The 14,797-nt window shown below is 37.1% G+C and overlaps 1 protein-coding gene across 3 annotated transcripts in view; it reads left to right on the top strand.

The window, feature by feature from the left end:
* Positions 1-14,797, top strand: part of Armc3 (armadillo repeat containing 3) — a 158,224-nt gene that overhangs the window by 30,885 nt on the left and 112,542 nt on the right. For 2 of the 3 annotated variants that reach the window (XM_045135161.1, XM_045135160.1), the window contains exon 3: positions 9,182-9,307. Coding sequence is in view for 2 of the 3 variants with exons in the window: in XM_045135160.1 (XP_044991095.1) it covers positions 9,280-9,307 (28 nt within the window). In the remaining variant the exon portion in view is untranslated. Of the gene's footprint in view, positions 1-2,966; positions 3,085-9,181; positions 9,308-14,797 lie in introns of all 3 variants that reach the window. The other variant, XM_012951147.2, reaches the window with a different exon arrangement.

Genomic DNA, 14,797 nt, shown 5'->3' with positions numbered 1-14,797 from the left:
AAGTTGAGACATTGGCCATAGTTTCCCTACCATCACTGCTGCAGTTCAGACAGAATCTTTTATAATTCTTCCTTGTCTTCTCTCTAGATAACATAAACTCCTTTGATGAATAACTTTTTGAAGCAATTGCCATGTGTATTCTCTTTAAGCTCCCTGGTTAGTTATCTGCCTCTTGACTACAACATTGACAATAGATAGATATACCTTCCATTGGTTTTACATTTCTTAGTTAGCTATTACTATTTGAACTTCCACCTCTAATCTTGAAAATAGAAGACAAGCACCCCTCTGTGCTGTGGGATTCTCCACCTAGAGTTTCCAACCCTTTGAGGCAGCTCAAAGACAGGTTTGTCTGAGAGATAAGTTGTCTGAGACTCCATCACTGAATGAAGAAGGTTGAATACTTTCATGTGTACTTAAAGAAAGTTAATTGAAACCAGGCATGGTGGCGCACGCCTTTAATCCCAGCACTTGGGAGGCAGAAGTAGGAGGATCATCGTGAGTTTGAGGCCACCCTGAGACTCCATCGTGAATTCAAGGTCAGCCTGGGCTAGAGTGTGACCCTACCTCCAAAAACCAAAACAAATAATAAAGTTAATTGATTACTTTAAAAGTCAGAATAAAGGTCATCATTCACAGGTGATAAGAAAGTCTGGAGAGTGAGTGAATCTTCAGATGTGCTAGAAATCTTCAGAGAGACCTGAATCACTGCCCTCAATGATCAGGGCTGGGAGATGAGTCAATCCATTAAGTGCTTGCTATGTAAGTATGAGGACTCGAGTCTGATCCCCAGCAATCATATAAAAGCCAGGTTCAACAGTATGAGTCTGTAAACCCACTTGGGGAGGCAGAGACAGGAAGACCCTCAGTGCTTCTACTCAAATTGGTGAGCTCCATATTCAGTGAGAGACCCTATCTCAAAAAATAAAGTGGAGGACTGGAGAGTGGATCAGCAGTTAAAGGCACTTGTTTGCAAAGCCTGAGGACACAGGTTCATTTCCCCAGTACCTCCATGAAGCCACACAAAGGAGTGCATATGTCTGGAGTTCATGGAGGAAACCCCCACATGCCCATTCTCTCTCTCCTTCTTTCTGTCTCCCTCTTTCTCTCCTCCCTTCCTTCAATAAATAAAGTGAAGAAAATCTTAGGAAGACGTCTGATGTTGACTTCTATCCTCCACATGCACACACATGTGCCCATGAATCCACACACATATGCATGTATCTACCACATGCATACTGCATGTACTCAAAGATCAAGTAGAGGAAATATCTAATAATACACAAACCAGTATATTTTGTTTGTAAATCCAAGGACAGTTTTAGTTGAGTTTTATTTACCTTTTTGATACTTATTTTGATTACTGACGTTTGATTTTAACCTTATCATTTTAGATGTTGGACTTTTAAAGTATTTTACTTTTTTATTTTCTTATTAGAGAGAGAGAGATTGGGTGTGCTCAGGGCTTCTAGCCATTGTAAATGAACTCCAGATGCATGTGCCACCATGTGCATCTGCCTTATATGGGTACTGGGGAATCAAACCTAGGTCCTTAGGCTTTGCAGGAAAGTGCCTTGCTAAGTCATCTCTTCATCCCAGATGTTGGAGTTTTTATTACAGTATTTTCATGTTGTATTTCTTCTGTATTTTAGTTTTTCTAAATTGAGGTATTTTTCCCAGTAACTTTCATTTCATAATTTGATACTTTTGTTATCTGTCTGTGGTCTATTAAATACACACAGATCTTTTTCCTTCACAGAGCATATTTTTTCTGGGCGTGTCCTTTCAGGTCATTACTTACTGGCATCATTTCCTTCTTCATTATTCTAGTCTCAAACAGTAATGTTTCCTTATATTTCCAAACACAGTAAGATGTTAATAGGAAAAGCCAAAACACACACACACACACACACACACACACACACACACACACACGCACCCCTAATATTTGAAATCCAAAACTTTTCCCTTTATCATAAGCAGAACTCCCTCTTAAACTAGATATTGGAGATGGCAGAAATTAGTATAATAACTTGTTTGTCTCTTAACCACAGAAAGCTCAAGGGGTAATGAGTTCATTAGTGCTCATTTCAGCTACACAAAAATTGCTCATAATCATAGTATGACACAGATTTCCAAGGTTCTGTACATTTTTTATGCTATACTATATTTCCCTTGTTCCTGAACTTACTCATGTTTACATCTGTTCTGTTGCCTTGCTATTAGCAGTGGTTGAGACTCCCAGGGCATCAAATATATATCAGTGCTCAAGGATTCTTTTTTTTTTTTAATTTTTATTTATTTATTTGAGAGCAACAGACACAGAGAGAAAGACAGATAGAGGGAGAGAGAGAGAATGGGCACGCCAGGGCTTCCAGCCTCTGCAAACGAACTCCAGATGCGTGCGCCCCCTTGTGCATCTGGCTAACGTGGGACCTGGGGAACCGAGCCTCGAACCAGGGTCCTTAGGCTTCACAGGCCAGCGCTTAACCACTAAGCCATCTCTCTAGCCCTCAAGGATTCTTAAGTGTTGACTAAGAATAATAGTAATATGTATTATTTTAGTGGCCATGATGCTTAGTGCTTCATATACAAGTTCTCTAATCTTCTCCTGGTCATTGCAGTTAGGTGTTCTTATCACTGTAACATAGAAAAAGAACCTGACATCCTAGAAATTTGAGTAACTTGTTTTATTCCATTTGGCTAAATGAGAATTTATATCTGTCTAACTAAAAGGTGTTTTTTTTTTTCCACTCTACTCTAGGGACTCTAAGGCCTTCAGTGAGGATGATTGTTTCTCTATCATTCCCTTAAAACACATAAGAGCACCTATTAAAAAATGACCACATCCTTTTGAAATACTGTGGTCTCTTATTTTAAGACACCATTCACTGTTTTTAACTATTCATTTTATATGACTTTAAAGATAATATATGAACCTGATTGTCTTTCCTTTATCATTTTAGTTTGATCCACTAATAATTGAAAGCAAAAAGGCTGCAACTGTAGTGTTAATGCTCAATTCTCCAGAAGAAGAAATTTTGGCTAAAGCATGTGAAGCCATCTATAAGTTTGCTTTGAAAGGTTTGGATTATTTTTTTCAATTTATTTTGGTTTCACTGTTTCTTAAAATATTTACTACAGATTTGGCACTTTCTTCTCTAGTCTATTTTATTCTTACTCTTTTTGGGACAGGGTCTTATTGTAACCCAGGCTGGCCTTTAATTCTTCAGCTAAAGATGACCTTGAACTTCTATACCTCCTTAATGATGGAATTACTGGTATGTGCCACCATGCCTGTGTTTTCTTTCTTTGTTTGTTTGTTTTAGTGCTGCAAATTCAACATAGGGCTTTGTGAATGCTAGCCAAGCATTATACTGAGTGAACTTAATCTTTATTCTTCTTCCATAGTCTTCACCTTACTTCCTGATAGAGGACTTTTTTTTTCAAACCACCAGAATATCATTTAATGCACCACACAAAGTCATTGTACTTTCCTAAGTGCTTAATTTTCAGGAGCTAGTACTGGGTAGAATATTTAGAAAATTTCATTGTACTTAAAAAAATCACTGGGGCTGGAGAGAGGGCTTAGTAGTTAAGCACTTGCCTGTAAAGCCTAAGGACCCCGGTTCGAAGCGCGATTCCCCAGGACCCATGTTAGCCAGATGAACAAGGGGGCACACTCATCTGGAGGTCATTTCCAGTGGCTGGAGGCTCTGGCATGCCCATTCTCTTTCTCTCTCTATCTGCCTCTTTCTCTGTCTGTCACTTTCAAATAAATAAAAATAAAAACAAAATAAAAATAAAAATATTTAAAAATCACTGTACTTTTAAAATCTGTAGAGGCTGGGCATAATGGCATGTGCCTGAAATCTCAGTACTTGTGAGGTGGAGGCAGGAGAATTGTGAGTGCAAAGCTAGTCTGAGACCCTTGTCCCCTTCTCCAGTCAATTTTCATTCACTGAATAAGTGTATATGTCATAGGAGCTAAAGGAGACCTTAGTGGTCAAAGGTGGAACAATTTGAGAAAAAAAAATTAAGCCGTATTGGATTATGACCCAAAATATAACATAAATATCCATGAGTACTGCTATAAATAACATAACATAAGTATCCATGAATACTGCTATAAATAAATAAGGGGTTAAATAAATCAATGAGTAGAAGAGAAAAAAATCTCCATAGATAACAGGAAAATGGGCATATATTTCATGTGAAAGCAACTAAAAAAATTACTTAGGTGTTTTATGCCAGCAATATTTTCTGATAAAAGAATTTTAAGGCATTAATGGGAGAAAATTCTCAGGCTGGCAAGACTCTCACACCCCTGCAGTTTATGCAGAGCCTGCCTAGGGCACTTCAATCCCATACCATCAGGGGACTTGTATTGGGCCCAGGGGGCAGGGCTCCTCAGCCCAGAAAACTGACTAGAAATTTACTGCTTGACTCTCTCACCTGAACAACCCACTCACAGGCTTAGTTGGTACATTTTGGAACTACCATTGCAAACTGTAATCCCAGGAAGGAAGAATGGAAGTTTGTCTGTATCCCCTGTGGTTTCCATTGGCTTTTCTTGTTTTTTTTTTTGTTTATTTATTTTTGGTCCTTTTGTTGTTGTTACAGTTGACAGTGTTGGTTATTTTTGCCTCCTGTATTTCTTTAAAGTTTCTTACATTCTTTTCAGGTTTACTGTTTTTGCTGTTGTATGTTTTCTGCTATTGAAAGTGTCTTGTCTGTAGATGTCTCTGCCCCAGCAGTCCAGCCACTCTCATTAATATTGACATCAAAACCTACAAGTATACACATTACCTATTAAGTGTCTACAACCTCCATCCTAGCAAAATAGTCTTTCAAGATTGGAAAAGAGAGAGGGGAGGGTTCCATCTCCACAAATGCCCAGGACAAAACAAAGGAGCACAAAAAGTAAAAGACAACAATCCACCACATCACATTCCCCAAACCTTGCAATGGGAACAGAATACAAGATAGCTGAAATTTTATTAAAAAAATGATGGGCTGGAGAGATGGCTTGGTGGTTAAGCTCTTGCCTATGAAGCCTAAGGACCCCGGTTCGAGGCTCGGTTCCCCAGGTCCCACGTTAGCCAGATGCACAAGGGGGCGCACGCGTCTGTAGTTCGTTTGCAGAGGCTGGAGGCCCTGGCGTGCCCATTCTCTCTCTCCCCCTCTATCTACCTTTCTCTCTGTGTCTGTCGCTCTCAAATAAATAAATAAATAAATAAATAAATAAATAAATAAATAAATAAATAAATAAAATTTAAAAAAATGAAAGTTATACTTCTAAAAACAGCCAAAAACCATATATGGACACTTCAAATAGGTACTTAGGTAAGCTAAAAATGCATATTCTATATGCTGACAAGACCATCTCCAAGGTGAATGAAACAGTGAGTAAACTGGAGGAAAAAGTCATAGACATGAAAAAAATTAGCAGTGAAATTGAAATGCTGAAAAAGAATCAAACAGAAATTATGGAAATAAAAGCAATGATCAATCAAATAAGAACCACATAGTAGGAAGGTAACACTGATGAAGGAATTTTGGGGTTTCTCACCAATGCACCAATACAGTACAATATGCCAATGCACTGATAATTTGGGGGTATCCCAAGATTCTTGTCTTATGAATTTTAAGAATGAAATCCACAGGCAAGAAGGTAAGTTCAGGAAGACTTTATTATAGCTTAGAGCTTTAGGAGGGAGCACTTTAAGAGAAGAGAAACTTAAGGGCAGAAAGGAAGACACTGAAAAGCCCAGAATTTAAAAGAGGAAAGAAGACAGAGCTCTTGCCCATGGAGGTAAGAAGGGATTTGAGAAGCACACCTTGGCAGTCAGGTTTTTGTTTATGAGCTTCATAGGTGGGTGGCTGGTTTAACCAGTCTAATTCTGATGTCATGTGTCTGGAATCAAGATGGATTTGGAAAGAATTATATTAAGGGAAATGACTCAAACATGTTCTCTCTGATATATAGGTCTTACCATGTAACATCTATAAATATGTGGATATAGGGGAGCAAATGGGAATTAAACCTATAAAGTAGAAGCATAACTGAAAGTGCAATCAAGGAGATGAGCTGGAAACTTGAAGAGGGAAGGGCAAAAGTACATATGATGCAGGGGACAGGGGAATTGGTGGGAAAGAGGGTAGGAGGTAGGGAGAGGAATAAAAATACCATACTTAAAAATGCCAGAATGTATGCTACCTAAATCTCTATATTCCAATTAAATATATTTATTTAAAAGTTATAGGAGAAGAAGGATTTAAAAATATCCTTGAAAGATTGTCAAAAAAGAACAAAAAGTTTTAGATAGTTTCAACAAGCTCAACATGTTAAATCTACCTACAAGTTTATGTATAACCTTTAAGTTAACCAATAGTTGGTAAACATAAATAAACATAATAGATCATGTCAATAATCAAATAAAACTTAAATGATTTATGCCCCTCTATTATCAGGGAGAAATTGTTTTATTGAATTAAAAATCAAGACCAAATTGCCTTCAGGAAATTTACTCAGAATATAAAGACACCAATAAATGAATGACAAAAAAATCTCATGCAAGAACTACTTAAAATTAACCCAGAGTGATTATATTAATATCAGAAAAGTAAACAGTGAAAAGAGTTAGGTGTAATAAAGGTCATCTTATAATGATAAAGATGTCAATTAATCAAAAGGCCATGAAAAATATTATGTACTTATAAACCTCAAATTAGACCTTCAAAATACATAAAGGTAGTATTACAAGGGGTAATATACATCCACAAATTTCCCATATGAGGGGGTTTCAATCTCTCAAATGAAGAACTAAGTAGATAGCAAGTCTGAATATAAAAGATTTGACAATAACAATAAATTTACACTAATATTTTAGAACTCTTCAAGAACTAAAGAATATATTACATTAATTTTAAGTGCATACAAGAACATTTATTCCAATAGATTATATTCTGTTCTATAAGGAAAGCTTAAATACAACAAAGCTACAGATGGCAAATAAATATATAAAACCTGCTCCATGTCATAAATCATTAGGGTATTTCAGATTAAAAGAGTGAAAAAACACTTCTTCTTATCTATAGAAGAGTTAGAATTTTAAATTATCCTATTCCTGCCATGCAATTTTTAAATGGCGATTAATGTCTTCAAGTAAATAATTAACTCATTATGAAAGCCTCAGGATGAAAATCTGAAGAGAAAACCTATTTTTATAGAAATCAGATATAAAATATTTTTATTTAAGTATTTAAAATATATGGTGAAACACTTTTACCTAAGAAATTAACTTTACAACTTCAATGAAATGTAAATATTGAAGAGTACTTGAGAAGTAAGTTTTGTTATCCAGTAATACATATTTCAACATATTCTTTAACATATTTTAGACAGTATCTTATGTAGTCCAGGCTGTCTTTGAACTCTCTATGTAGTTAAGGATGACCATGGATTTGTATATTTATTCATTTGCAAGGAGAAAGACAGAGAGAAAGAGAGAGAGAGAGAGAAGAAATAGGCATGTCATGGTCTCATGCCACTTTGTGTGCCTGGCATTACATGGGTACTAAGAAATTAAACCTGTTCTGTCAAGTTCTGCAAGCAAACTGCTTTAACCACTTGACAATCTCTCTAGCCCCTGATCATGAATTTCTGTTCATCCTTCATCCAGTCCCCCAGTTCTGGGATTACTTGCATGCACTACCATGCCCAATTTATGCCTTTATGCAGTGCTGGAGATTGGACCCAGGTTTGTATGCAAGCTTGGCAAGCACTCTGCCAACTAAATGTATTTCAACATATTTTTGTCAGGAGGTAGATCTAGTCATCTAAATACAGGGCTATATGGGGACATATAAGAAGATATATAGTATGTTTTGAGAACTGTAATTTCAGAATATGAACTCAAAAGTGTAAAAACTTGAGTAAAAAATTAGGTAAAAAGAGTAACTTGGGACTGGGAACATTGCTCAGTGGGTAAAAGTGTTTATTATGCAAGCATGAGGGCCTGAGAGGACATAATTCACCAAGTTCTATTTCCCAGAACTCACATAAACAGTTGGGCATGCCTACCCATGCCTGTCACCTTAGTCCTGTGGGAAGTGGAGACTGGAGAATCACTGTGGCTTGTTGATCAGCCAATCTGACTGGAAGTGGTAGTTCCAGGTTCAGTGAGAGAGACTAGTCTCAAAGAAACATGCAGATGAATGATAGTAGAGGATACTGGATGTTATTTTCTGGAATTTGCAAGCATGCACATGGAGTATGCACACATGCATGAACATACTACATCACAAACTACACATACACACACATGAGCTTAAGTACATTATTGTACTCTAAAATGGATTTTGAAACTGCAACCTATGTTTTTAGTCCTGTGAAATTGAAGAGCTGAAATTAATTCTGACTTAAATATTATTTGGAATTTTGCAGTATGATAAACATACTCATTAGGAGACAAATAAACTACTCCTAAGGTTAGAATAACTTCTGGCATCACAAAATTTCTGCTTCTGGCATTTCTTTCTGCAATTCAAGTCCTCAGTGAATCTAGGATGGGCAGTGGTTCTCTGTGTCCTCAGCATCTGGCCTCAGGGTGTTGCTGTAGGTTCATTCACCTTCTAGGACCTGTAACCTCATTGATAAAAAATTAGCCATGTCCCCCAAACTGACTATACACACTTTAACTTGAAGTAGTGTGTAGACATATTAATCTTAGTTAAATAAACAAATGTTTATCAAGTGCCTATTTCATGACTGGCTTTGCACTAGGCACCAAGAATGCAAGAGAATAGGACTACAATATTTGTTCTTGTAGAAAGTTCAGTTACAGTGGAGCAGGCGAGTAAAACTCATTGAGTGGTTTGATAAAAATAGGGCAGGTTTACGAGACATAAGAAAGATATGATAACCACAGACAGTGTAATGAGTAGACACCCTTGTGAGTTGCAGTGTGAGCTCTCTGCTGAAGATGGAAAATCCAGATTTGCAAACATCAGGGGGAATAGAAATATTAGAATACTAGGTCTCTCTGTTTATTCTGAGAGTAGAAGCAAAAAGGAATGAAACCATCACATGAAAAATAAGAAACTAGAATTATGCAAATCAGAATGGAGAAGAGACTAATGACATTCATGTCTGATTTTGTTTTACCAATAATGTCAGGTGAGGAAAATAAAGCAACTCTCCTTGAACTTGGAGCTGTGGAACCTTTAACCAAACTGCTCACCCATGAAGACAAAATTGTAAGAAGAAATGCCATTATGATATTTGGAATCCTGGCATCTAATAGTGAGTATCAACTTTGGAAATTAACAAATTATCCCTCCTATAAATTTAAATTTAAGGTATTTACTTAGATTTTCCTTAAATTATGTTTAAAAAATTATTACAAAAAATAGCACAAATGATTTCACATTTTAAGAAATACTTTAAAATTTAAAAAATTTATGTAGATGAATACATATAAAAGTTTGTCCCAAAGTTGGTGATATATGTAGTATATTCTAGTCTAACATGCTAGAAAAGAAATCATTATTTCTTTAATACTTCATACAAACTTCATAGGGATGAAGCCCAAAGTAGAATTTTGATAACGTTTATTGACATTTCAAAAAGCAAACTTGCTAGCATTTAACAAATTTAGCTGTATATAAGTCAGCTCTATTGGTTGATTGACTATTTTTATATATTTGATAAGATTGGAGGCATGTTTAGGGTGGTATGGTCATATTTTTTGATATATTTGAGATTGTAGCATAATAGTATTGCATACAGAAGTGCTTCTGCTTATTAGAATCAGTCTGGTCTTGAAAACAGGATGCATGTGCCTATGTGTAAAGTCGTTCTTCTGTGTTTTAAGTGTAGTTTTTGAGCCAAACAACAAAAGCTATGTACCTTACAAAAAGTTCACTGATGCTCGCTTTTTTATTTTTACATTTTAGAAAGAGCAAGAGAGAGAGAGGGAGAGAGAGGGAGAGAATTGGCGCCAGGGCCCCAGCCACTGTAGTGGAACTCTAGACGCTTCCACCTCCTGGGCATATGCGACCTTGTGCTTGCCTCACCTTTATGTATCTGGCTTATGTGGGATCTGGAAAGTAGAACATGGGTCCTTAGACTTTGCAGACAAGCATCTTAACTGCTAAGCCATCTCTCCAGCCCAATTCTCCTTTTAAAAAAGTCACTTTTTTGACCACTTTAGTTATAGCCCCTTCCTCACTTTCCCCTTCACAAATTCACTCTCCAGCATAACTCCTCCCTCTCTCCCATTAGCCTCTCTCTCATTTTTTTTTAAATTTATTTATTTACTTATTTGAGAGCGACAGACACAGAGAGAAAGACAGATAGAGGGAGAGAGAGAGAATGGGCACGCCAGGGCTTCCAGCCTCTGCAAACGAACTCCAGACGTGTGTGCCCCCTTGTGCATCTGGCTCACGTGGGACCTGGGGAACTGAGCCTCAACTGGGGTCCTTGGGCTTCACAGGCAAGCGCTTAACCGCTAAGCCATCTCTCCAGCCCCTCTCTCTAATTTTGATGTCATCTTTTTTCTCCTACTCTGAGGGTCTTGTGAAGGTAGTGCTAGGCACTCAGAGGTTATGGATATTGAGGCCAATTTAAGTCTGAATGATTGCATAGTAAGCAGTCCTACCCTTCCTTTGTCTCTTATGTTCTTTCTGTCACCTCTTCCTCAGTGGACCCTGAGCCTTGGAAGATATGATAGAGGTATTTCAGTGCAGAATACTCCTCTGTCACTTCTCAGCACTATGGTGCCTTTTGGGTCACCCCAGTGGTTACATCCATCTGAAAAGAAAAGCTTCTCTAACCAAAAGTGAAAGTAGCATCAATATATGGATATTAATGTTAAGTAAAGTGCTTATAGGGCAGTTTGCATAGCATAATATATGCATTAAACTAGACAAGAGAAGGCATTATACTCCTAGGGCTCATGACCTCCCCCACCATAAGCTTTTGATTATGTTTTCAGTGCCAGGCATGTATTCCCTCTGATGGAGTGGGCCTCCAGTATCATCAGAGAACAGTTGGTTTTTCCCATAACAGACATGCCACTATTGCACACATTCAGTCATTTGGTCTGGTTGGCCAAACTTAAGGCTTGCAATGTCCACTGATTTCACCACTGATAAATTCTGTCCCTACTAGGGCTGCATGCAGTGTGGTTTTTTCCAGCTTTCTGTCAACTGGTCTACAGCGATGAGGGTTTCAGCCCAGCTCCAGCTTGATTTCTCAACGACCTTGTAGTTCAAACATGTGGGATCCTCAGCAGTTGGGTCTTACCACCTTTTTCTGGTGGGAAACTATGAGCTTTGGCAATGGCCTGTAATGTCTTGGGGGCATGAGGGACTGACCTTACCAACAACTCACTGGAAGGTATCCCATCCCTGGCACTGAAATTTTTCTAGTAGTAGTCTATGGCTTCTGGGTATGCCATTATCCAAAAAAGTAGGTTTCCATATGGCTCATTCACAACATCTTGAATTTTTATAAAACCTACCCCACCCTTCTTTTACTAAATCTCTTCCCATGATGTCACTTAGGCCATTGTATCCCCAGTAGTCTGTTCATCTATTTACATATACACAATACCATCCCCTTAAGTCCTTCCCTCTCCTCACTCACTTAAAACCCCTTTCTAGCTTACTGGCCTCTGCTACTGCTTTTTACTCCAACTTATACATAAGTCTAACCATTTGTAGCTAGGATCCACATATGAGAGAGAACATGTGATGTTTGGCTTTCTGGGCCTGGTTACCTCACTTATTATAATCCTTTCCAGATCCATCCATTTCCCTGCAAATTTCATAATTTTATTTTTCTTTACCGCTAAATAGAACTCCGTTGTATAAATGTCCCACATTGTCATTGTCCACTCACTGGTTAAGGGACATCTAGGCTGGTTCCATTTCCTAGGTACTGTGAATACAGTGGCAATAAACATGGTTGAGCAAGTATTTCTAAGCTAGTGAGAAGAGTCCTCATGATATATGCCTAGAAGTGACATAGCTGGGTCATATGGTAAATCTATTTTTAGTGGTCTTAGGAACCTCCACATTGATTTTCATAATGTCTGAGCCAGATTAGATTCCTGCCAGCAGTGTAGCAGGATTCCTCTTTTTCCACATCCTTACCAGAATTTATTATTATTTGTTGTCTGACAAGAGTGAGATAGAATCTCAAAGTATTTTTAATGTGCATTTTCCTGATGGCTAAGGATGTAGAACATTTTTTAGATGTTTATATGCCATCTGCATTTCTTCTTTTGAGAACTCTGTATTTATTTTCTTAGCCCATTTTTTAAAATTGGGTTGTTTGATTTCTTCTTATTGAGTTTTTTGAGTTCTTTGTATATCCTAGATGTTAATCCTCTGTCAGATGTATAGCTGGCAAAGATTTTTTTTCCCATTCTGTATGTTGCCTCTTTGCTCTATTCACAGTATCCTTTGCTATAGAAAAGCTTTTTAATTTTATGAGGTTGAGTGGTTTTGCTTCCTGAGCAACTGGGTTATATTCAGAAAGTCATTGCCTATACCATTATATTGAAGGATTTCCCCTACTTTTTCCTCAACAGTTTTAGTTTTAGGTCTGACATTAAGGTCTTTGATCCATTTTCACTTGATTCTTGTACATAGACAGAGATAAGAATCTATTGTTATCCTTTCACATATAGAAATCCAGTTTTAGGGCTGGAGAGATGGCTTGGTGGTTATGGCATTTGCCTTCAAAGACAAAGGACCTTGGTTTGATTCCCCAGTACCCATATAAACCAGACGCACAAGGTGGTGCATGTGTCTGGAGTTCATTCACGGTGGCTGGAGGCCCTGGCATGCCCATTCTCTTCTCCCCCCAACCCCCCCCACCCCACCTTTTTCTCTCTCACTCTCTCAAATTAAATAAAAATCCAGTTTTAATAGCACCATTTGTTAAAGAGGCTGTCTTTTCTCCAATGAATATTTTTGACATTTTGTCAGAAATAGGATGCCTGGAATAGCAGTCTGGATTTATATCTGGATCCTCTATTCTGTTCCATTGATCTGCATCTCTGTCTTTGTGCCAGTACCATGCTGTTTTTGTTACTCTGGCTTTGTAACATAGCTTAAAATCTGATGTTGTGATACCACCAGCCTTATTTTTATTGCTCAAAATTGTTTTGGCTATTCAAGGATTTTTTTATGCTTCCCAATAAATTTTAGGATTGTTTTTTATATTCCTGTGAACAATGCCATTGGAATTTTGATGGGGATTTCATTAAATGTATGTATTGCTTTTGGTAAGATCGACATTTTCTATCTTAGAGAATGTTCCATTTGTTGACAAGAATAATGTATATTTTGTAGCATTTGGATAGAATACCATAGATACCTGTTAGGTCCATTTGTTCTATGACATCAGTTAATCCAGATGTCTCTCAGTTTATTTTTTTGCCAGGATGACCTGTCAATTGATGAGCGTGGGGTCTTGAAACTGCCCACTACAATTGTGCTTGGTGTTTTCTGTGACCTTAAGTCTAGTAGTGTTTGATGAAACTGGGAGCATCCATTTTAGGTGCATATATGTTTAGAATTATAATGTCTTCTTGATGAATTGTTCCTTTAATCAATATAAAATGACCTTCTTTTCCTTTCCTCACTAATATTGGTTTGAATTCTATCCTGTCAGATATTAGGATAGCAATACTTGCCTGTTTCCTAGATTCACTTGCTTCAAATACCATTTTCCATCCTTTTACCGTTAGACAGCATTTGTCTTTTATGGAAAGGTGAGTTTCTTGGAGGCAACAAACAGAAAGATCCTGCCTTTTAATTCAGCCTGCAAACCTGTGTCTTTTGGTGGGGGCATTGAGGCCATTGATATTATTATTGAAAGGTATGTATTTATTCTCACCATTCTTGTTTTGTCCTTATTTTTCCATCAATTTGGATGGATAGCTTTGCTGGAGAAAGTAGTCTTGGTTGAAGTTGTTATCTTTCAGAATTTGGACTACATAATTCCAAGCCTTTCAGGTTTTTAAAGTTCTTGATGAGTAGTCTGCTGTTATCCTGATGGGCTTACTATTTCTCTCTAAGTGCTTTCAATATATTTTCTTTGGTTTGAGTGTTTAGTAGTTTTATGCCAAGGAGATGTTCTTTCTAAATTTTGTCTTTGTTGTTCTAAAAGCTTCCTCTATCTGCATTGGCATTTCTTTCCCAATTTGGGGAAAATTTTCTTCTATGATTTTGTTGAAAATACCTACTATGCCTGGGAGTGAGATTCTTCTTCTACTATACTCTGAATTCTTATGTTTGATCTTTACATAGTGTCCTGAATATCTTGAAATTCCCATCATACTTTCCTATTAGCTTGTCTTTCCCTTTGTTGGACTATATTAGATCAGCCACCTGGTCTTCTAGTTTAGATATTATGTTCTCTCCTTCATCCATTATATTAGTGAGACTTTGTACAGAGTTTTTAATTCTACTTACTGTGTTTTTCATTTCTAGTATTTTTGATTGGTTTTTCTTCAGTATTTCTATTTCCTTACACATGTCTTGCATTGATCTCCTTATTTATTAGGTTTGTTTCCTGTGTTCCCTTGGGATTTCATCAGGAGTTTGTTTGCTTGTTCAACTCCTTTGATTTCTTTGGACATAGTTATGATCATTCTTCTGAAATCTTTCTCATGTATTTCATCTAAATCAGTCTACTGAAGGTCATTTCTGATGGATTTATAATTTTGTTGGAATTATATTGTCTTTATTTTTTGTGTTTCTTGTATTACAATGTAAA

The sequence above is a fragment of the Jaculus jaculus genome, chromosome 15 (assembly GCF_020740685.1).
Source record: "Jaculus jaculus isolate mJacJac1 chromosome 15, mJacJac1.mat.Y.cur, whole genome shotgun sequence".
Lineage (NCBI taxonomy): Eukaryota > Metazoa > Chordata > Mammalia > Rodentia > Dipodidae > Jaculus > Jaculus jaculus.
Note: the sequence above shows the minus strand (reverse complement) of the source record. Positions and strands in the feature narration are given on the sequence as shown.